Source organism: Salvia hispanica, chromosome 3 (assembly GCF_029641045.1).
Source record: "Salvia hispanica isolate PSC_SH4W2 chromosome 3, Shi_PSC_v1, whole genome shotgun sequence".
Taxonomy (NCBI): Eukaryota; Viridiplantae; Streptophyta; class Magnoliopsida; order Lamiales; family Lamiaceae; genus Salvia; species Salvia hispanica.
The window spans coordinates 59,255,975-59,277,485 of NC_142694.1; the positions used below are offsets into that span (position 1 = coordinate 59,255,975).

At 33.2% G+C, this 21,511-nt stretch overlaps 3 protein-coding genes across 3 annotated transcripts; 1 reads left to right on the forward strand and 2 right to left on the reverse strand.

Moving 5' to 3' along the window:
• Nucleotides 1-3,339: 3,339 nt before the first annotated feature.
• LOC125216693 (ras-related protein Rab11D) lies at nucleotides 3,340-5,428 on the forward strand. Its single transcript, XM_048118452.2, has 2 exons — nucleotides 3,340-3,649; nucleotides 4,795-5,428. Exons 1-2 carry the CDS (start codon nucleotides 3,423-3,425, stop codon nucleotides 5,231-5,233), a joined length of 666 nt encoding a protein of 221 aa, XP_047974409.1. The 5' UTR covers nucleotides 3,340-3,422; the 3' UTR covers nucleotides 5,234-5,428.
• A 2,511-nt stretch (nucleotides 5,429-7,939) lies between these two features.
• LOC125214806 (uncharacterized) lies at nucleotides 7,940-13,828 on the reverse strand. Its single transcript, XM_048115970.1, has 15 exons — nucleotides 13,560-13,828; nucleotides 13,339-13,427; nucleotides 12,704-12,770; nucleotides 12,500-12,615; nucleotides 11,698-11,764; nucleotides 11,536-11,584; nucleotides 11,299-11,384; nucleotides 10,876-11,123; nucleotides 10,715-10,770; nucleotides 10,316-10,401; nucleotides 9,976-10,068; nucleotides 9,521-9,851; nucleotides 8,745-9,334; nucleotides 8,424-8,658; nucleotides 7,940-8,332 (listed from the first exon to the last, which is right to left on the reverse strand). Exons 1-15 carry the CDS (start codon nucleotides 13,746-13,748, stop codon nucleotides 8,076-8,078), a joined length of 2,559 nt encoding a protein of 852 aa, XP_047971927.1. The 5' UTR covers nucleotides 13,749-13,828; the 3' UTR covers nucleotides 7,940-8,075.
• Nucleotides 13,829-15,500: 1,672 nt separating this feature from the next.
• Nucleotides 15,501-17,636, reverse strand: SNRK2.7 (SNF1-related protein kinase 2.7). Its single transcript, XM_048111282.2, has 9 exons — nucleotides 17,388-17,636; nucleotides 17,215-17,289; nucleotides 16,996-17,097; nucleotides 16,828-16,881; nucleotides 16,652-16,744; nucleotides 16,470-16,562; nucleotides 16,269-16,373; nucleotides 16,101-16,199; nucleotides 15,501-15,901 (listed from the first exon to the last, which is right to left on the reverse strand). Exons 1-9 carry the CDS (start codon nucleotides 17,511-17,513, stop codon nucleotides 15,617-15,619), a joined length of 1,032 nt encoding a protein of 343 aa, XP_047967239.1. The 5' UTR covers nucleotides 17,514-17,636; the 3' UTR covers nucleotides 15,501-15,616.
• Between the last annotated feature and the right edge of the window lie 3,875 nt (nucleotides 17,637-21,511).

Consider the following 21,511-nt stretch of genomic DNA (forward strand, 5'->3'; position numbering starts at 1 on the left):
TAGGATATTTGAATTTATTCATGGAAGAGAATAAATAAGGGATCAAATAATATAATAAAATAATCTCTTCTCCCATAAATAGGAGATTTTCGAAAATCTCCTTGGAATAAGCATAGGGGTCGAAAATTCTATGGAGAAAATAAGGAATAATCGGACTTTGGATTTAATTTGAATAATTATCCCAAGCAATAATTAAATCCAAGAAAAATAGAATTCCTCTCCGATAAATCATGAGGGTCGAAAATTCCAAATAAATAATGATGCTCCTATTTAATCTCACTCATCCCTTAGGAATAATTCACCACAATTTCATTTCACCCCGCATCAAAATATCCACATAATTACGTCACAAAATCAACCATTTTTAATTCCACTCCATCTTCACAACACATTGACCTTTCAACGGCCACGTCATATTTTTCACAATATTGACTATTCAATAGCCACGTCATATAATCAACAAGTTTGACTATTCAACTCAAACTCAACCCCATATCGCAATTAGGTCACAAAGAATCATGTAATAAATCACTCATCATTTAATCCACATACTTCATAGCATTAAAATCATTTAATGCAAAAATTTTATGTCTCGAAAATTAGGGTTCGAAAAAGTGGTGTGTTATAGAGACACTCATTTTTGCACTTATTTTGATAAATTAGTATTTAATAGTTAAAGTGGAGAGAAAATAAAGTAAGAGATAATAATAATAATGATAATAATAATAATAATAATAATAATAATAATAATAATAAAAATAAAAATAAAAAAGTCTTCACTACATTATTCCATCTCTTACTTTACTTTCTCTCCACTTTAAAAATTAATTTTTTTTCAAAACGATTGCTAAAAAAGAACGTCTCACTTAACGAGGGGCTGAAAAAGTAGCTAATTAAACTAGAACTTTTGTACTCCTTTCGCAATTATCTCATATCATTAAAATTTCGATGACATTTGTTATTTAAATCATAACTTTGTGTTGACTTCTTGACAAGTTTGACATTGTTCTGTACTGTGGTACTCCTTCCGTCCATGAAATATTGTCCAAGTTTGATACGGCGCGGGTTTTAAGAAATGTGAAGAAAAATGAGTTAAAAAAGTTAGTGGAATGAGGGTCCCCCATATATATATTAGTTTTATAATAGAATGAGAGTGTAAAAGGTTAGTGAGAAGTGAGGTCCATTTGCCAAAACTAGGAAAAAGGAAAGTGGACAACTTTTCACGGACAGACCAAAATGACAAAACTGGAAAATATTTCACGGACGGAGGGAGTAATTTATATCTAAATGATTACTACCACCATCTTTGAAAAATGAAAAACTTTTAAACGTTACGGATTTTAATGCACACTGGTAATGTAAGAGACATGAATTGGTGTGAATTAAGAGAGAAGAAGAGAAAAATGGATAAAGTAAGAGATATGAGGAGATAAATAGTAGAAGTAATGTTAGTAGGTTACGGAGTCCACTTCCTAAAATATAAACTTTAGAAAGTTTCCTTTTTTAAGGGACAAACTAAAATGAAAATAGTTTCTATTTTTAAGGGACACTGGCGGTATTATGTACACCCTCTGTCTCATAGAAATAGAGTGAATTTCCATTTTCGTCCGTCTTATAGAAATAGTCAATATTCATTTATGATACCCTTTTCTACTTCTCTACCTTTATTATTCATGGAGTCCACCATATACTATATTATTTCAACTATTTTTTCTACTTCTTTGTTACTTGTCATTATTCATTAAAACTTGTGTTATCCTTAATTAACTTATTTTCATGAGACGGAAGAAGTATATGATGAAAATATAATGACAAAAATTACAATAAATTTAATTGGAATTTTAGTAGTAGGAAACAATCACGAAATACAAAAGATCCAAGTTTAATTTGCTATTTTTGAAAAATAGTAAGATTATTTTAAGTTAAAGTAAAAGTTGATGACAAATTTTCCTTTTTCTGGTTTTTTAGAGACTGGAATGGAAAAACAAACTTTAACAAAACTAGGTAGCTTGTTACAAGATAATTACATCTTACATGCAAAATATGTTTCATTAATGTTTTAAATAAACACAAAATATTTTAAGTTTATCTAAATCATATAAAAAGATTCATCAATGTTTTAAGTTAATACATTCTTTTAAAATGTTAAAAACACTGTTAGTTTTGTTAACAACCCAACTTTTCAACAAAATCATAACAAAATTAGGAGATAAAAGCAATTTAGCATTATGAAGAAGATGAACATCAATTCTTTCCAGCCGTATCCACTCCAAAATAATTTAGCGAACATATCATTTTCTAGACAAATACTGTATGTTCATCTTAATTTGCAACTTTGGTCACATTTGTGTATGAAGTGAAGTATTAAACCAGTGCAATTAGTTGTTAGAATTTTATTCATTGCTTGCTTTTTATTTATTAAATCCTATTAATAGATAATGAGAGTTTAATAAATAATGAGTTTGTAGTATGTCTGTTAATATATACTTGGTTGCATTGTTAAGGTATATATTGAATAAATCAAAATCAGTATTTCATCTTTCAAAGATATCTATGTGAATTCAAATGTTCTTATAATGTTATACAGTATGTTTGTTTATTAAAAATAAAATATACGCACTCACTATATCTCATTGTTTTATAAATTAAAGGAGCTTTGAACAGTTAAATGCGTTTGATAAACAATGGTGAATACTGATTTTTTGTCCTTTTATGCTACTCCCTCCGTCCTATAATTAGAGTCATATTTTCACATTTCGGTCCATTCTATAATAAGAGTTTTATTTCACTTTTACCATAATTGGTAAGTAGACCTCACATTCTACCAACTTATTCAACTCAATTTTCTTTACGATTCTTAAAACTAGTGCCATAACTAAATAGGACTCCTATTGCGGAGCGGATGGAGTATTGTTAACAAAACTAATGGGTTGTTATCGGGTTTGAAGGTAACTGGTCGAATTTGTGTGGAGTTAGAGAATTTTCTTTAACAATTCAATTCAGATTAGATTTAATTGAATTAGATTTATTATCAAATTAATCTAATAATGACGTATCTCAATCCGCACAATTTATCACCTTCATGCGAGCAGCTATATAAAATTGTAAAACATTTATTTGTGCTTAGTTGGTTTCTCCAAGTGAATTATTAATTACTGATGTCTACCAAAATACACAATCTCTATCTAAATAAAATAATACTCTTCATAGTTGAGCTGTAGTACTGTTTCAGCAAAAAAAAAAAAAATCCTTTTTTCTCACGTACAAGTGGTTTACAGTTTGTAAAATGAGGATTAAAATAACAATAAATTGATATGAGTGATATGCTAATAGATTAAGCTCCATTGATTTCGCTGTGCATCTCTCTCTCTCTCTCTCTCTCTCTCTCTCTCTCACTTTACAGTGACAGTAGAGAGAGTGAGATGGCAAATGGATACGCCAGCTCTTCCCAGAAAACAGACTACGTCTTCAAGGTCGTGTTGATCGGCGACTCTGCCGTCGGGAAATCCCAAATTCTCTCGCGCTTCTCACGCAATGAGTTCAGCTTGGATTCTAAGGCAACTATCGGCGTTGAGTTCCAAACTCGCACCATGCTTATCCACCACAAGTCCGTCAAAGCTCAGATCTGGGATACCGCCGGCCAGGAGAGGTACTGCTACATTTCTCGATCCATTTCATTTTCTCACTCTTCCTCAATTTCGATTTTATTTTCTCTGCCTATATGCATCAAATTGAGCTCTTAGATTAGGTTTTTAACTTCGATGTTTTAGTATTTACGATTTCGACTTCGTTTCGTAGCCTTGAATTGATTGTTAGTTGTGGAGCGGTTTGATGTGTTTGATTGGGAATGCAATCCAATAGTGTTTTTGTTATAAACATTCTTTTGATATAGATTTTTGCATTAAATGTATGATAAATCTATAGGAATCACAAATTTCCAATAAAGGAAATAAAAGGATGGGGAAAATCATTGAGATGGATGTTACAATAGCGGTTTACGGAAATATTCTACCAAGGTTAATTTCTGTATTATTGCAAATTGTTGTATAAAATGAAACTAAGATATTCTATGTATTAGATGATGAAGAACAACTTGATTGGTAAGACGTTTCCGTGAACCATTATTAGCCCTTTTTTGGAAGAATAAAAGATACTAATGGTGTGTTGATCAAATTATTTTTGGGGTAGTGATAAAATGCAAACTCTATATATTGTACTAACTCCAAACTCTTCAACACAATATCAATACGTAAAATTTCAAGATTTTGATGTCAACACAACGTCAACCGTTGACACTGGGTTGACATTTTCTGATGATGTTATTTTGTCACCTATTGACATTTTCTAATGGTTTAGATCATAGTTTGGAGTCAACCGGGGGTGTTATAGTGTTTTTTTTTGTCTTAGTTGGGCTTATATATAGACAATAGGTTAGGTTGAGTTGGTAAAAATTGAGCACCATAATTGAACCAAAGTTACAGACTGTTATCCCTCATATGTTTCATAACTTACCATGAAAAGTATTTGGTGGAAATAGGGATTGAACTATGAATCCTAGGGCGCTCTCACGTGAAGCCTCGATAACCTTGTTCCTTATAGAATGTATGGTAATTGAGATTTTACATTTTCTTTTGCCTTCCTCTCTTGTGTCGTTAGACGATGCGTGTGTGTAAATGATAGTATTTGGGTTTTGATATCAATGTCATTCCAATATCTCGTGTCACGAACTGGACGTTTTGATTCTGATCTTGTGTCAATGTGATCCTAATAAGTAGTAATATCCATTATCCACAGATACAGAGCTGTCACAAGTGCTTATTACAGGGGTGCGGTGGGGGCTATGCTGGTTTACGACATAACTAAGCGGCAGACCTTTGACCACATTCCCCGTTGGCTAGAAGAGCTGCGTGCTCATGCTGACAAAAACATTGTGATAATGCTAATTGGGAACAAGACTGATCTTGAAGACCAGAGAGCAGTGCCGACAGAGGATGCTAGGGAATTTGCTGAAAAAGAAGGCTTATTTTTCTTAGAAACCTCGGCAATGGAAGCAACCAACGTGGAGGAGGCTTTCGTGACAGTGTTGACAGAGATTTTCAACATTGTTAACAAGAAGAGTCTCGTTGCCGATGAAGTGAACAGCAATCCGGCGTCGTTAGCCGGTAAGAATATCCTCATTCCTGGGCCAGCTCAAGTAATCCCAGAAAGTAACAGGATGTGTTGTAGATCATGATTTTTTCAGTTTGGTATGTCTTTTTTTTTTCTGGAATTAATTATTTTTTTGAATGAGCTGGGAATCGTTTTTGTGTGTTACATTTACAATGATCTTTGGTTATTTGCAGGGAAGATTTGAACTCTGTTTTGTATACATTATTTTTTCTCTCTATTAATTCAATTTACTTCTGTCTCAAACAAGACAGATTGTGTATATTTGGAGTATTTGTTCAAACATTTGGAAAAAGCACCCACCCACACTACAAATACTACAACTATAATAGTTATAATAAGCAAAATTAATTTTATAAAAGAAGGGTGATCATATTTACCGAGAGATATATAGTGAGGTGCTTATAAAAGAACGCGATGATTAATAGATAAAAAATTAAATAAAATGACAAACGTATGAATTCGTACTAATTCTATAATTGTGTTATGAAATGCTTAGTTGGATATTGTACTTCAATCTCATTTTAGAACTACTCCGTCCCCGTTCCAGTTTAAGACTCACATTTTGTCATTTAAGTTCGTCCCAATTTAAGAGTCACATTTAGAATCTATCATATTTGGACATAAAACAAAATCCTAAACATACAAAAAGTCAAAAGGGTCTCACTTTTCATTGCCCCCACTTCAATTATTATTCACTTCAATAACCACTACCTCACTTCAATATTTACACATCAACAAAACCCGTGCCATAACTTAATCAAACTCTTAAACTGGGACGGAGTGAGTCATTTTAAATCATGTTGATAGTTTAAATGAATAAAAAAAATCACAATAGTGATAAATAAGATAAGTTATTTAGTTTTGCGTGAACAAATAAATATGAGTTCATGTTTGGCATATTAGATATCTAAACAAATATTTTAAGACTATTTTGGTATAAATTGGAATTGTACAAAACATTCATAATAAATCTCAATCAAAATAAGAGATGTGAAAATTTGAGAGTCATAATTAAAATTTTAATGTAGATTAATTAATCCACCTATTTGGTGGGTTTTTTTTAACATGTCAAAACAAAGAATATGAGACAGATTGAACGAATAGCACGAGTCAAGTAATAGTTAAACTTATACACCAAACAAAGTAGAGCTAGGATAATTAAACATAGCTATGAACCCTATAAATAAAAATAATGTTAACTGATCTTACTAAAACAAAAATGACAATAATCCAAACTTCTTCACCTTGAAATAAACAGATTGAAAAAGGTACACCATCTTCAATAAAACACATTACAAAATACGAAGTGTGTTTCATTTCATTTTGTTCCTATTAGTTACCATAATTCGAAAGACGACACTAATTCAAACACCATCATGCCTCACATGGCCAAGCCCCACTTCCTATATACTCCCTCCGTCCCATTAAATATGCAACATTTAGTTTTCAGCACGAGATTTTATATAGTATTATTTTGTGAATTAATGAAGAGAGAGTAAAGTAAGAGAGAACAAAAAGTATAGAGAGTATTGTTTCTATTTTTAGAAACGTTTCATTTTTAATGGGACAGACAAAAAAAAAACGTTTCATTTCTAGTGGGACAGAGGGAGTATTACTTATATATTCTCATTTCCATTTCAGTCCATACACAAATAGAAGTCCTGATTCATTTTTATTATATATAACAATAGACCTCACATTTCACTAATTTATTTTACTCATATTTTATTTAAAATTGATATTATTAAATACTACTTCACCCATCTCACTCTAAGTGACACATTTTTAAATATAGAAAAATAACTCTTTCTATATTTTTTCTCTCTTTTACTTTTTATTCTCTTCACTTACTTACAAAACAACATTATATAAAATCTCTTGCCAAATTAGAAATGATTTACTTAAAATGGGATGAAGGGAGTATATACAAGTAAGACTCATATACCACTAACGTTTTCCACTCACTTTTATTTGATTTCTTAAAATTCATGTCAAAAAGAAATGATACTCCTATTAAGGAAGAGTACTAGTACATAAATATACTTATAAAAGCTGGTTTTAATTATTTGTCACTAATTACCAATAATATTAATTTGCATTATTTATGGCAATTTACAATAATTATTCTTTCATGACAATATACAATAGCACTTAATTTTATAAGAATTCTACATTTTCCACGAATAATTATACAAAGAAAAGTTAGCTTGAATTATATGCGGTCAAGGTGGTGGTATTTGTATTAAAACAAGGGATATTGACACCTAATAATATGGAACTTTCAGAAAGTCAGATTTTTTTTTTATGAATTTTGAAATTGACAAATAATATCATGAGCTTTGCCCCGAGTTTGTTATTTCCCACCAAAAAAAAAATTCCGTCAAATAATGTCATGATACGGATTTTTTTTGGTAATTTCTCGACAACAACTTCGAGAGCTTCAAGTTTTTCAATCTTTGAGGATAGTTAGCTTCAAGTTTTTCAATCTTTGAGGATAGTTTTTCTTGAAACACGCCCTCCAAAAATTTTCTTCAATCTATTAATATATGCAGAATTTTTTCTTTGTTGGGAAATATGGATAAAGTTCATGATTTTATTTGTCAATTTCAAAGTTCGATGAATTTTTTTTTAACTTTTTGAATATTCCATAATATTAGATGTCAATATCCCTTCAAACAATTATATTCTAAAATCTATCCCGTTTTGGATTTGAGTAAAATATACCCATATGTAAGTTTACACTAAAAATAAACTAAACCACTTATTCAAATTGTGAGTGAAAAAAATACGTTGATAGGCGGAGAAATTTTAATCCACAACTTTGTTTTAGTTATAATATTTAGATTACAATCTCCAAAATCTTGACTAAATATTAATCACCACATCTCCAAAAATGGTTGGCTTAATCATGAAGTTTCCGGTGCCATCACTGAGCTATCAGAACCGTTGGCTTCTGGGATAGTAACATCATCAGTCGATTCTTTGATAGGAACTGCATCAGCGACTGGCTCCGAAGCCTCGTCTGAGCGGAGCGCTGAGACCCGTTCAAGCAGTTCCTGGCAGTCATTTGCATTCACCATTACAGACACATTAGTTCTACCTCTCCAACACCCAATCGCGATAGGCATAGCATCTTCCCCTGAACCTGATTGGACCCACCCTTCTACACAAGATGAAAATTAGACAAATTAGTATCTTCACCCAAAATGCACGTCACCGCATTTTTCTAAGACTACTAAGGCATGCGAACGAACCTGCACGCAGAATAACCACACAACAACCCAGAATTAGCTCTGAGGCCTTCTCTCTTAATGAAGGTTCAACAAAGTCTGGAAATTTAATGCTTTTGTACTGCAAGAGGTGCTTGAAATCTATCGGAGAAGCATATAGTATTTGCTTTGTTATGTGTGGAAGAATCAGCGGCAATCCTTCAGATGAGATACGGAATAAACAGGGTGCAGATGTTCCCTCCTTTGAAGTTTGGCGTTCCTGCACAATTAGTTTTGCATATTTCTAGGTTAGAATCAATAAGACAAATGTTAAATAACAAAAGATTCAAGCAAATGATAACTTACAAACATCTTAAGTCCCACTGCAGCTATCTTAAGCTGCTGGCCGCCGAGAAGGTTCAACTCAAGAGCTTCCTTCACAGAATTTGATACGTAATAAATTCTCTTCACATGACTCGTGTCTTCGTTTCTTGAAATAAGATGGCCTTTGATTGGGAAGGATTCCTTTATTCCATAAAAGTCCATTATTTTGCTCACAACAGTTTCATCCTTGTAGAAAATAACAGGGTCTACTCCTCTCCATCTCCCCTGCATTTGAAGCTTCCTTTTTTTGTCTGGAACAGTTTTGGCATCCGCCTTGTCATCAGAAGAAGCCTTGTTCTCCTCTTTCTCTTCTTGCTCATTTATCTTTTTCTGGTCAGCATCCGAAGGGATTTCAAGAGTTCCAGTTTCAACCAAATTCTTATTCTGGTCAGCATCTGAAGGGATTTCACAAATTCCAGTATCAACTAAACTGGCAGCAGGAGCTGCTTCAGACATTTTAACATCCATCTCACTACTTGCATCAATATCATCCCCATTTTTGTCCTCTTTCACCTCATTCAGTTGCTTCTGAGTTTCACCTTTTGTACCCTTCCTCTGAACAGGCGTAGGGGCTGCACAACATGCATATTTATTAGGTAACTTGCAATTAAACGAGCAAGTTACAGAAATGTAGGGGGAAAAGTCACATGCCTAGTGAAGATAGAAGTGAGTTGATGTACGGGGTAAGAATTAACAAGATCCTATTTATTGAAAAGAAAGAACAAAGTGCCCACTGGACCAGAAACAAACATGCTTACCAGGCAGGGGCAAAAGCTTTTGGAAAACAGCAATAAAGAAAGCCCCGGAATTTTGATCATGTGGTACTATCCTCATACAGCGTTCTAAAGGTAAATCTGAAACTTCTGCCTCCACATTGCTTGTAGGAGCCACTGAATTATCAATCAACTCTCCACCATTTTCATCAGTACCATTACTATTCTCACAAGTTTGTCCGTTGGCTGTCTCCTGATCTGGTTCTGATATCTCATCATACAGCTTTCCAGAAGGAAACATGCCCGGAGTTGCAGCAGCTTGGCGATTTCTACGAACATCTTTATATGATGTTAACCATAGTCCTTTATCACGAACCTGCACAAAAAATAGGAGCGGTGAGTTAAAAGCTAGAAAATTAACTAAAATGGTTATTGGAAGACTCTGCTTTAGGGGCCACAGATTTCTGTTGTATGACGGCAACAGGCCCCAAAGTACTAACCTTCCATGTCTTAATACCAGGCCTTCGAGCAAGCTGGGGAAGCTCAGTGGATACATCTAGAAGCTCGACTGTTCCTTTACATCGCCGCAAAAGCTGAGGTGAACAGGACAGAATTATTAGATCCTAAGAAAACATAAAACAGTTTCGAGTGGAAGAGGTGGAAAAAGTTCCAAGAATAAAAATTGCAAAATGAAATTATATAAATTAATAATTTTCCCAAAGTCTCTCCTGACTACTCTAACTCTTACTATTTGGCAAAAAGTCATTCTAAGCTGTAGCTTAATATTGGGAATTTCCCATCTGAACAAATGAACTAATTCCTACAAAAATTCGTAATTACCTCAGCAACTACAGCCTCATTCTCCACTGGGTTCATTGAGCAGGTGGAATACACCATCCGTCCACCAACTTTGAGCAGTGCTAGACCTGAAATAATCACACATCCGAAAATTGTGAACCTCCACTATTACACAAAACATAAAAAATAACTGCCAGGAACATTGTAACTAAAGTGCATTCATATGCACATGCAAAAAGTGCAAGCTACAATAATAACACTTCTTTAGTTCATTTTCAGTACTCATCATACAAGTAACTAAAAGCTAAATGGCAAAATTAATATGTTGGTCACCAACTAGCTAGCTTCTACTGATTTAAGGAAAAAATGAATGAGCTACTGCTTTCTCATTTGGAATATTGCAAGTTACTGAGAAAGAGACCTCAAGTAAGAAAAAGGTACCTCGCATTGCAATCTGAACTTGTAGGCCAAAGAGACCATTACCCATCCCTGCATTCCTGAAATGCAGAAGTGCACAGGAAGGAGTACGGTTAATAATAGGACATTGGAAGATGGAAAAGGTGAGTTAAATAATAGTATTGTGAAACAATAGAAACAATTACCACTTCTTCCACATATCAGGAGCCTTGCGTAAAGTTCCATCACCGCTACAAGGGACATCACACAAGACACGATCAAACTGAAGCTGACGAAGAGCAGGTCCATTAATGTTTTCACCATTCTTGTGCAAATGGCAGCTTGGGAAGTTTTGTGCTTCATGATTTGTGACAATCAAGTTTGCAGTACACATTCTTTTTGTTTGGTGAATAAGAAGATTACATCTTTGAACATCCAAATCATTTGCTATGATCTATAACAGAAGCATAAGATAGGACATAATCAGAAAGAAGTAACAAAAAATGACGACGACAATAACATTGTTCGATAATGAGTTCTAAACATCCGTAGAGGTGCATGGGTATTGGGTACCCCCATCCGTATTAAGAGATCATGCCACTACAAGAATGAAGAAAAAGGAATAATACCATTCCAGTGGGGAGAGTTCCAGGTTCAGTCAACTTGTATATCATCTCAAGCAACTGAAATGTTTTTGACCCTGGTGCCGCACACACTGCATATCACATATAACAAATTGACAGTGTTATAGACTCAGGAGATTCAACCGAGATATATAACTGGTTTAGGCTAATGGTAGAATAGTGGCACCCTTTCGACAAAAGAAAGGATCCATAGATAGTTATGAAGTCATTGATGAAGCTTACTGTCAAGAACAAAATGATCTGGACGTACATCAAGGAACAGAGGAGGAACCTGTTATGATGTAAAATAATAGAATGGATGAGACAAATGTGATTCAAATATATCTATTACAAACTTCAACTGAAATTGCAACAGAAGAAATGAATATCATGAGGAGTGCCCACCATGCTCACAGCCTCCTGTCTCGTTATATTTCCAATCTCATTTTCTAGCTTCAGAAACTCATGAAACCTGGCAAAGTTTGTGTATAGAATACAGAAAAAGTCATAAAATGATAATGCACAAAAGAGCATTTAAGAATCCTTAAAAAGTGAATCTTCTCAGAATTTAGTAATCACAGAAATTATAATTCGAAGAAGCAATAGAGGCTGGAAAGAAAATAATAAAATAAATGACCTTCAGAAACTAACTGTGCTCCCGCCATAGGCAGCGCAATTTGAGCACAATGTTAAATAGGTATAGGACGACCAAGATGTGAGAAGAAACATGATGTATATTGTTCATGAAAGGCTTCTATTTGTTAATTCAGTAAGCAGTTTTACAATAGATCCCATAACATTATTTACAATAAATAGGAATGCAAAATCAGTCCATCAATCAAGCATGCCATCAATCATGCATTCATCTTTAGATCCCCTATAATCTCAATCTCTTGAATCTTGACATACAACGGAAGTACATCTCAAAGAACATATGCAGAACTCATACAATTTACTAAGAAGCAAAGTAATTTTTTCCTTCTCATGTTCATATCAATGTTTCTGCTGAAGCCATAGTTATCAATAATGTACACTGTATTCCAACTTATATTTAAACAAAACATATTCAGAGTGCTGGAACCAAGGTCAACTAAGTTAGCTTGAGAAGAGGTAAATATTTGGACTCACAGCAAAGTAAACTGCATTCTCAGTTTTGTGTTTAGAGTCTGGTATGAAACAGAGTGTAAATATTAAATAAAGAACTCACTGCTCAAGGGCTTGATTTTTTCGCAACTGGTTTCGAGAATAATATGACTGCCAAGCAAGATGATCAGGGTACCATGGCAATACCTCTATTGCATTCACTGCATTTCCATCAGTATCCTGCATTGATAAAAAAACACATGAGTATTTTCAGTTCGTGACTATCCCTCTCCATTGGCAACTAAAAACCATGAACATATAAATCTACCTCTGCCGGAAGGGATTTCATGAAGTCATTCTCCAACCGGAACAGAATATCCTTATAAAACTGGCAACTGCATAAATATATCAAGAGTAAGCAACTAAGCATATAACCTGAAAACAGTTCCACATTAAGAGATATGACTTGAAGATCAATGTCTTCAGATGCGACCAAACAGAGATAGCTCAAGATTGTTAATGAAAGCCAGACAAATATAAGAGCCAGACGACCGATAAGTGCTCCATAAGACTTGCTTTGGTCATTACACAGTAGTACTACAAAACTACGCAGAAGAATGGACAAATAGCTCAACTTATTATCCTTCTCAAACTTTGTGGCATGTACTGTAACAACCACATCTAGATTTGGCAATCCATCTGTTGAAACACTTCAATTCAACACTATTTGTTTAGCCAATTAAATCTATCAACCAAATGTATCATCAATCAAGAGCTTGGCAGCCAGGGAAAAGAATTGATACTTAAACCTAGATTAACACTCAACACAAATTATTGTGCCAAAAGCATTGCATACTATAAAAAAAAAAATCATATGAAACCTAACACCAATACCCACTCAAATTTAGCTGCTTCGACTTCAAGCTACTCGATTTCCGCTAACGCATTAAAACAACGAATAACCTGGAATTAATTCTGAAAGCAGCAGGCAGCGGCGTCCTAAGAAATTTATTGAAGGTATCCCACTCTTCAGATGACACAATTCCTTGCTCCTACACATATTCACACACAAGCATAACAAATTAAACACACACCTAAATTCATCCGATTTTCAGCAATCCGAAAGAGGGAAAACAAAGCTAGAACAACACTAATTCATTCTGCCACAAAAATGTAATTATTACTTTGTAATACTCGTCGAAAGCGGGGTTCTGCGTCTTGAAGGGCTCCCAGTGTGATTTGCCGGCATTGTTGTTGTTGTTGTCAGCGGGTGTATCAGTAGCAGAAGCGTCGGATTTGGAGCGCTTCCAGACGTTCTCTCTGTTCTGGCTGAAGTGCTTTCGCTGAGTGCGAGATCTTCCCCTTCCTCCCATAATATTGAATTGGATTGCTTGAATTCTGTGTTCAGTTTCAGTAGTTGGAAATGTGGCGCAGCTGCTGCTGCTTTTGAATGGAGAAACTACGCTCATTTCAGCGTTAGGGGAAGGAGACGCGGGTTAACTATTGGGCTTTTTTACTGGATTGGGCTCTGGCCCAAAACGCAATTTGTAACGTGATATTTTGTGTGACTGTCGTCGGGTGAGAACATAAAATCCAAAGCATTTTATTTCATTTTAAATATGTAAGAAATATACTAAGGACAAAGGAGTTATAAAATCATCAACTTTTCCCAAAATTTTGATATTTGTTTCTTATTAATATGATATTTTGTCCGTGAAATGTGTATGATATTTTAGATCACTTTTTAAGTTTGTGACAAGTGAAATAAAAGTTCACGCAGAAAATTATGTTGATTTAGTAGTGCAAAGTAGGATAAAAAAAATGTACGTAAGTTAGTCGGATGATTGACTTACGATGGAAATAACAAGCAAAATATAAAATTTGTGATTTTTAGACAAATTTTAAAGTTTGTGGGAAATACCAAATTTTAGCCAAAGTTGATGATTCCTTTTACTCCCTCCGTCCACGAAAAATAGTCTCATTTTGTCATTTTGTGATTTCCACAAAAAAAGTCTCATTTCTAAAGATGGAAAATTTCTCTCTCTTACCTTATCCACTTTTTCTCTCTATATTTCTTAGGGTGTCCACTATAGTTGACCGGGTCAAGCCACAAAGTGTGGTCAGGCCACAAAATCGTGGCCGGGCCACCAATGCCTATGTTTCCCACTATAACGATTGATAATAATATTATATTTTAGCATGAATTAATTGGTGCTCAATTTAATTATTTTGACCTTTTATCAAAAAACTGAATTTCTTGACCCAGAAAAGTGGATCAAAACTTCCAACCTGAACTCACTAGTTAATTTTCATTTCTGCGGGCCACATCAAAACAATTAAGTTCTTATTTCATTTCATCACAACAATTAAGTTCTTATTTCATTTCTCAAGTTTTCTCAAATGGAAAAGTGAACTTGTCATAAGTAAAACATGAAGAGAAAAACGATGTAAGGCTCAACTAAGAAACAAAGCATTGCAGATGCTTTTATTGTTGTATGACATGAATTTGCATGCCATACTAATATATTATATACTATAGTTACCAACGTCATAATTGAATGGTAGTATAATGAGAATCGATAATGTTGAATATGGAATGCAGAAAATAAAACTGAATAAAATGCGGCGTGTAGAAGATAATTGACAGAAATAAACTTTAAAAGTAGTCGAAGATGTCACTATTCTTGCCAAATCAATGAGGGAAAGGTGTCTAACAAAGATTAGTTCCAATTTAAACGGCTATTTAACGATTAATAAAGAATAAAAAGGAAACGACTTTAATGATTAATTGTAACAGATAAAATTAGTTTACAGTGTTACTTCACCTTTGAATAATGACTTGTCCACATCAACTGCCAATTCTCTTATATTTAACTTTGTAGCATCCTTGTTTTATTTAAACCACCAATTGATGAACAATATATCACATTTCCTTCCACTTTCTTAGCCAATAACAAGATTTGTTACACTTATTACTAAAAAGGTATTGATGGACAAGTTTGTGGATTCCATGGTGTCATACATTGAGGGGTATTTGAAGACCTTTTCCATTGGCAACACCAAATCCATTATAAAATGTTACCAATCTTGATCATATAGAAATTAAATAAACGAGTGATGGCAACTTGAAATGAACTTATACATTTATTATTTGAAGATGGCAACCTCTCTTTTTGTTTGTACAATAAACTAGTGGCTCATAACCTTAACCACAAAGTGGTAGTATTATCTAAGTTGAAGATCAAAGTGCACACACAAAATCCCCACTTGTCTCTACCTCATCTATATCTTCATCGGTGTCGATGTCATCGAGATCCATGCTCCCTTCGAGCACCAGACCGCCCGTTTTAGGGGAGTCGGATGTTCTCGTAGCTTCTTGTATGGCTGCCAATGCCTCTTCAATACTTTGAGTAGAGTAGTTGTCTGAATTTATCATCTCCAAACTAGCTTCCTCTCCTTCCATGAATTCTATTGGAAGGTTCTTTAGAAACCAAGGGTGTTTCTTAATTTCAGGAATGGTTATTCTCTGTTTCAAAACATCATTAACAATATTAGCCAAATGGTTACCTTATATTTAAAAGATATGTTACGGACTTAATGTCCCACATCGGTTGTGAGAACAACTTATGGAGTATATACACTAAATGGCTCTCTCTTCTAATAGGTTAGTCTTTTGGACTACGTTCTCCTGTTTGGTATGTATCAAGATAGGTGGATGACATTACCTTTTCAGGATCAGAAACAAATATCCGAGACAAAAGATGTTTGCATTCGTTGGAGATTCTAACGTAGTCGGGGATGGAATAATGGACGCTGAGTATACGCTGTCGAGAAAGAATCGAACATGTCAATGGTGGGATTTAGATCCAATAAAAATGAGAGTGTAGACTCACATTGATTGTCTTCTTGAAATTCCTTGGATCATCAGGATCTTCAAATGGATATGCACCAACTAGCATCACATATAGTGTAACACCACATGACCAAACATCTGCAATCTAATAGGACCAAAGTAGGTAAAACAACACAATTACAACTTACAAGAGACAAAGATACTAGGGAAAAAAAACAAGTGTTGAGACATGAATGCAAACCTTGCCGTCGTATTCTTTCCTCGACAACACCTCTGGCGCGATATAAGCTGGCGTTCCGACCGTCGACTTAGGTTGAGAATGCAACACAGCTGACTACAAATATGGGGAGGAAAACACTCATTACATTACAATCAAGAAAACTACATTCATCGAAATATGTAACTAGGTAAAAACTAAACTACCTTAGAATAACCGAAGTCACATATCTTGAGGCGGGGCGCAGGGCTCCCATCCAACAATGTGTTTTCAAGCTTGAGATCTCTATGGCAAATTTGCTGCATTTTTGTAGTAAAAAATGATGAAAATATCATACTATATCCAAAAAGCACAAAAGTTATGGATAAACTCTGTTTTTTACCATGGAATGGCAATAACTGACTCCAGATATCAGCTGTTGGAAGAAAAATCTTGCCTAAATACACCCAAAATTGTTAGTCAAGAAAGCTATTTACAACACACAAATTGGTTGGTTCATAAAATCAAGAGTTATGTAGATAAAGAAAGCGCGAAGCTAGACTATTCATACCTCGTCTTCGCTGAATCTCCCGGCATTGCATATTCGCTCGAAGAGCTCTCCTCCCGCTGCGTATTCCATTACTATGGCTAGATGAGTTGGAGTCAGCAATACCTGAAAATTGAGCAACTTGAAACTCTTTCTACTCTGTTTTCCTCTGTTTTTCTCTGTTTCTAGATTGTGTGTGTGTGTGTGTGTTTTCAGACAAAAAAGATTTTGAGTTTAAACTACCTCTTTAAATCTGATAATATTGGGGTGTCTGAGTGACCTATGGTTCATGATTTCCCTCTGAACATGCTCATCAATCTACAGAATAAAATAGTCACAACTTGAAATAAACATCAAATTTAAAGAGCTAAACAAGAAAAAACTTGAATATTTTTTTATAAAACACACACACTCACCTTTTTGCCCCTCTCAATGTACTTAACAGCAAAGAGCTCACCACTCCATTTATCCTTCACAAGCTTAGCCACACCAAAATTCCCAGATCCCAAATCCTTCAAAATTTCGTATCTTTCCATTTCCATTTATTGCATGAAAAACACTGATTTCAATCGATCAACTGTTTCCGATAATTCACAATATATATCTTGTTTGTCTAAACCATCTTTGTGGAATGATCAAAGAGTCCCAATTCTTGCAAACTGGAAATTCCTAAGTTAGGTTCAATGATGCTTCATTTATATATTGGGAGAGGGAAACACGTGGCGGGATTCTAGTGGCTGTAATTTAATTACAATTTGACTTGGCCTAATTATTATTATTCATTTTTTTTATTAAAAAGGTCTTAACTCTTACGCTTAGCTGACGTGGATTTCTTCTCTATTTTGCTATCCATGGAAATAAGTTAGTTAACAATTTATTTTATTGATTACGTTATTTCCCAAATAGTACACCTAAATATTAAAGAAAATTGATGACAATTATTGTAGTTCTGATGTGTCACCATTATTGTTATTTGAAAATAATTTTGGACAAGGTCTAGTTGACCAACTAAATTTCGTGATTAAAGGTAGTTATATTTTGCCTTAGTGGCATTTTTCGTTGCCTTTATGCACACATTTTAGTGGCGAGAGAATATTTTGGATATGATTCTATACGTTTTAACTACTTTATTATTATTAATATTATTTTAATTGGTATCTCATATTCTATTTTTTTTACACGAATGATCATATGTGTTGGGCAAGTGGTCGTGTGTGTGTACGCATGAAAAATTGGGCTACGATTCCGAGGTATCATCGACTCACTATCATACGGAATGCTCCACCAACTCTCCATCATATATCCACCAAAAAGATTAATTCATCATGATAAATAAGTATTACTTATTTGTATGAAGTATAGTAGTAGGATTTAAATTCGAGAAGGTTCCAACTTAATACCCTCCCTTAATCAAGTGGTATGTATTTTGTTAGTACAAAAAAATGTGAATTTTTTTTTAAAAATGTCCAATTTTCAATCATTAATTTCAATCATTACTACTCCCCCGTCTAAAAACAATAGACTTATTTATCAATAACACGAATTTTATTGAGAAATTGATAAAGTAAGAGAGAATGATAAAAAAGTGAGTAAGGTAAGATAGATGAGAGAAAAAATGGATAAAGTATGAGAAAAAAACTTTCCAATTTTAGAAGTAGGACTATTTTTTGTAAATTTTTAAAAAATGATAAAATGAGATTATTTTTCGTGGACGGAGGAGGGAATACATAACTTTGTATATTGCCCGCAATAACAAGATAAAAGAAGTAATTTTGTCAACTTTCTTTATATGATTCTTTTTAAACTTTTTTCAAAAAATAGATGGAGTATTCTAAAATTGTAAACTAGTAAAAAACAAAAAAGTATGAATGAGATAAAAACTCTTCCAACTTCCAAATACAAATGAGGAAATGAAGGTGATATTGGCAAGCATATGTCCCTTTCTCTTGGGGCGATCATTTAAAGCTATTGCCATTGAAATTTGATATGCATTCACCCAAAAAGATGCACTAATGCTTTAAGTTTATAACCTACTACATTATGGGACTCCACTCCTTAATGACAGATAAAGTTGTGGTGGTGACTGATTGGTATCGATCAAAATAGTAATACTTGATAGTTGATATCTATAACCTTTTATGATTTTGAGATTTGTAATTTTTCATGAATTTTCGATTCGATCATGATGAAGAAAGTTCATGTTGATTACACGAGTCAAAATTTGGTATTTTGGAAAATTTGTATTTGTATGTAAATTTCAAAACTTTCGTTAAATTCTGGTTACGTGAACCAACTTTAAAACATGCTTTTAAAGTATCAAATTATTGATTTATACAAAGTTGCAAGTGATCAAGGTTTTAATGTTAAGATAATTTAATATAAACCCTAATTATTATTTTTTTCATTTCGTATAATTCGATATTATTTCGTTGTATAGCTTATGATGTAGTTTTGATTGACGTTCGATAACATGTTACATAAGTACATCATCGATAGTATAATACCAAAAATTAGAACAAACAATAATTTAACAGTTTACATGTACATTTTAAAGCTGGCATGAAGATTAGAGTTGTATAAAAATTAGCATTTGGAAAATAAAAAAGGCAAAGAAAAGGTAAAAGAAGAAAGTGATAGGAGTGGAAATTTCATTGGAGAAAATGACGTGGACGAACGAGCTCTAGGATAGAAGGATGGCAGGCTTTCTTTCTTGCAAGTTGGATGGAGGTGAGCCCCCACTTGCCTGCATTTATTCCTCCACTTTTTTGCTTTTGATTCTTTGTTTTATAGTATAGTACATTGATTTTGGTTTTAAATGAGATTCACGAGATCGGAACATTTGTCATATGAATCATCGTGCATCCATCCCTATACTATTTGATTTATACATGTAGTTCGATTATGAATCATCATCCGTCTATCCCCATACTATTTGATTGTATTTATGTGTAGTTCGATTATGAATCATCATCCGTCCATTCCATACTATTTGATTGGATTTAGGTGTACACAGTAACTTATTATCATATGATTATATATGGATATCTAGGATTAAGTTGTTAGATTCGAACTAAACATAATGCATATTCAATCACGAGATATAATCTTTTAAACCGAACTGTTTGATTTATTAGATTTAATCTCAGAACATAATCTTAGATAGATAATTACTCTCTTCATCCCACTTTAGTAGTCCCAATTTTCAATTTTAGTCTGTCCCACATTAGGAGTCTTAGTTATAATCTTTTACAAATAGTAATACACTCCACATTTCACTAACTTCGTTCCATTTATATTTTATTATAAAATTAATGTATAAAAATGAGACTCACGTTTCACTAATGTATAAAAATGAGACTCACGTTTCACTATCTTTCTACATAAATTTTTCCTTTACATTTCTTAAAATTCATACACAACTCAACTGAGATTCTTAAAGTTGAGACGAATGGAGTATAGGATAATAGCTTATATTTATCCCATTCAATTAAAATAATTTTGACTTCAATGTAAAGGAAAAGAAAGAAATAAGTTGTAAGTATTTAAGTAAATTAGTATATGATATTTTTCCATGTTCAATATTACTTGTCATGTACTGTTATATATTGCTATAACATTATCAAAGCAATGAAATGACACCTAAGCATCAATAACTCATACCTTTCCTCACACCTTTACTTAAAACTATTTTAATATTTATTTTTATTTTTAAGTACTAGTGAGTTTATAAAATTAAATAATAATAGTACTCCCTTTAAGACAACCCATTTCTTTCTCTCACTTATTATAAAAAATAACAACAAATAGTTAAAGTAAAAAGAAATTAAAGTAAGATAAAGAATAATATAGAAGAGACTCTCCTCCATATTATTATATCTCTTATTTTACTATCTCTCCACATTAACTATTTATTATTATTTTCTCAAAATACGTGAAAAAAGAAATGTATCATCTTAACTAGGAGAGAATATATTATAAAAAACAATATTACTTTATTAAATATCTTAAAATTATAAAGTAAAATATGTTTTTATTTATAGAGTTTGAAAATTACAAATACCAAAAATAATATAGTTAAATTTCTTTTTCATTTATTAAAAAAAATAAATTTCATGAATAATGTTAATAAAGTAAATATTAAATTTTAAACTTATAAATTAAAAATAATAAAATACCTTTCGGTCAAGCACAGAGGTGCAACACATACCTTATTCGTGCCACACCCTTTCCCACGGGTCCACACCACACCTCTCCTCATATATTTGGAGTGGTGCGACCCCAAATCCGTTGCTACATTGCTGAGAGCTGTGGCGGACGTTGAAATAAATTTTAGTAGGGGCTTTACTAAAAATTTTTATTGTTAACAAAATATACATATTTCCTCCGTTCGTGAAATATTGTTCATTTTTGCCATTTTGGTCCGTCTTTGTCGTCCACTTTGTTTTGTTTTTTTTTTCTATTTTTATGGAGTCCACTTTCAACTAAATCATTCTATCGTAAAACTAATATATAAATGTGGGATCCACATTCCATTAACTTT

Bases quoted from the DNA above. Each gene is read 5' to 3' on its own strand.
- SNRK2.7 (XM_048111282.2), bottom strand. From the start codon at position 17,513: ATGGAAATGGAAAGATACGAAATTTTGAAGGATTTGGGATCTGGGAAT. The intron at 16,882-16,995 runs GTATGAATAGTC...GGGTGTATTTAG, and splicing joins GGAGATTCAGCGAAGACGAG to GCAAGATTTTTCTTCCAACA. The intron at 16,745-16,827 runs GTAAAAAACAGA...ACAAAAATGCAG, and splicing joins TCAGTTATTGCCATTCCATG to CAAATTTGCCATAGAGATCT.
- LOC125216693 (XM_048118452.2), top strand. From the start codon at position 3,423: ATGGCAAATGGATACGCCAGCTCTTCCCAGAAAACAGACTACGTCTTC. The intron at 3,650-4,794 runs GTACTGCTACAT...CATTATCCACAG, and splicing joins GATACCGCCGGCCAGGAGAG to ATACAGAGCTGTCACAAGTG.
- LOC125214806 (XM_048115970.1), bottom strand. From the start codon at position 13,748: ATGGGAGGAAGGGGAAGATCTCGCACTCAGCGAAAGCACTTCAGCCAG. The intron at 10,069-10,315 runs GTAATTACGAAT...TGTTCACCTCAG, and splicing joins ATGAGGCTGTAGTTGCTGAG to CTTTTGCGGCGATGTAAAGG. The intron at 8,659-8,744 runs GTAAGTTATCAT...CTAATTGTGCAG, and splicing joins CAGTGGGACTTAAGATGTTT to GAACGCCAAACTTCAAAGGA.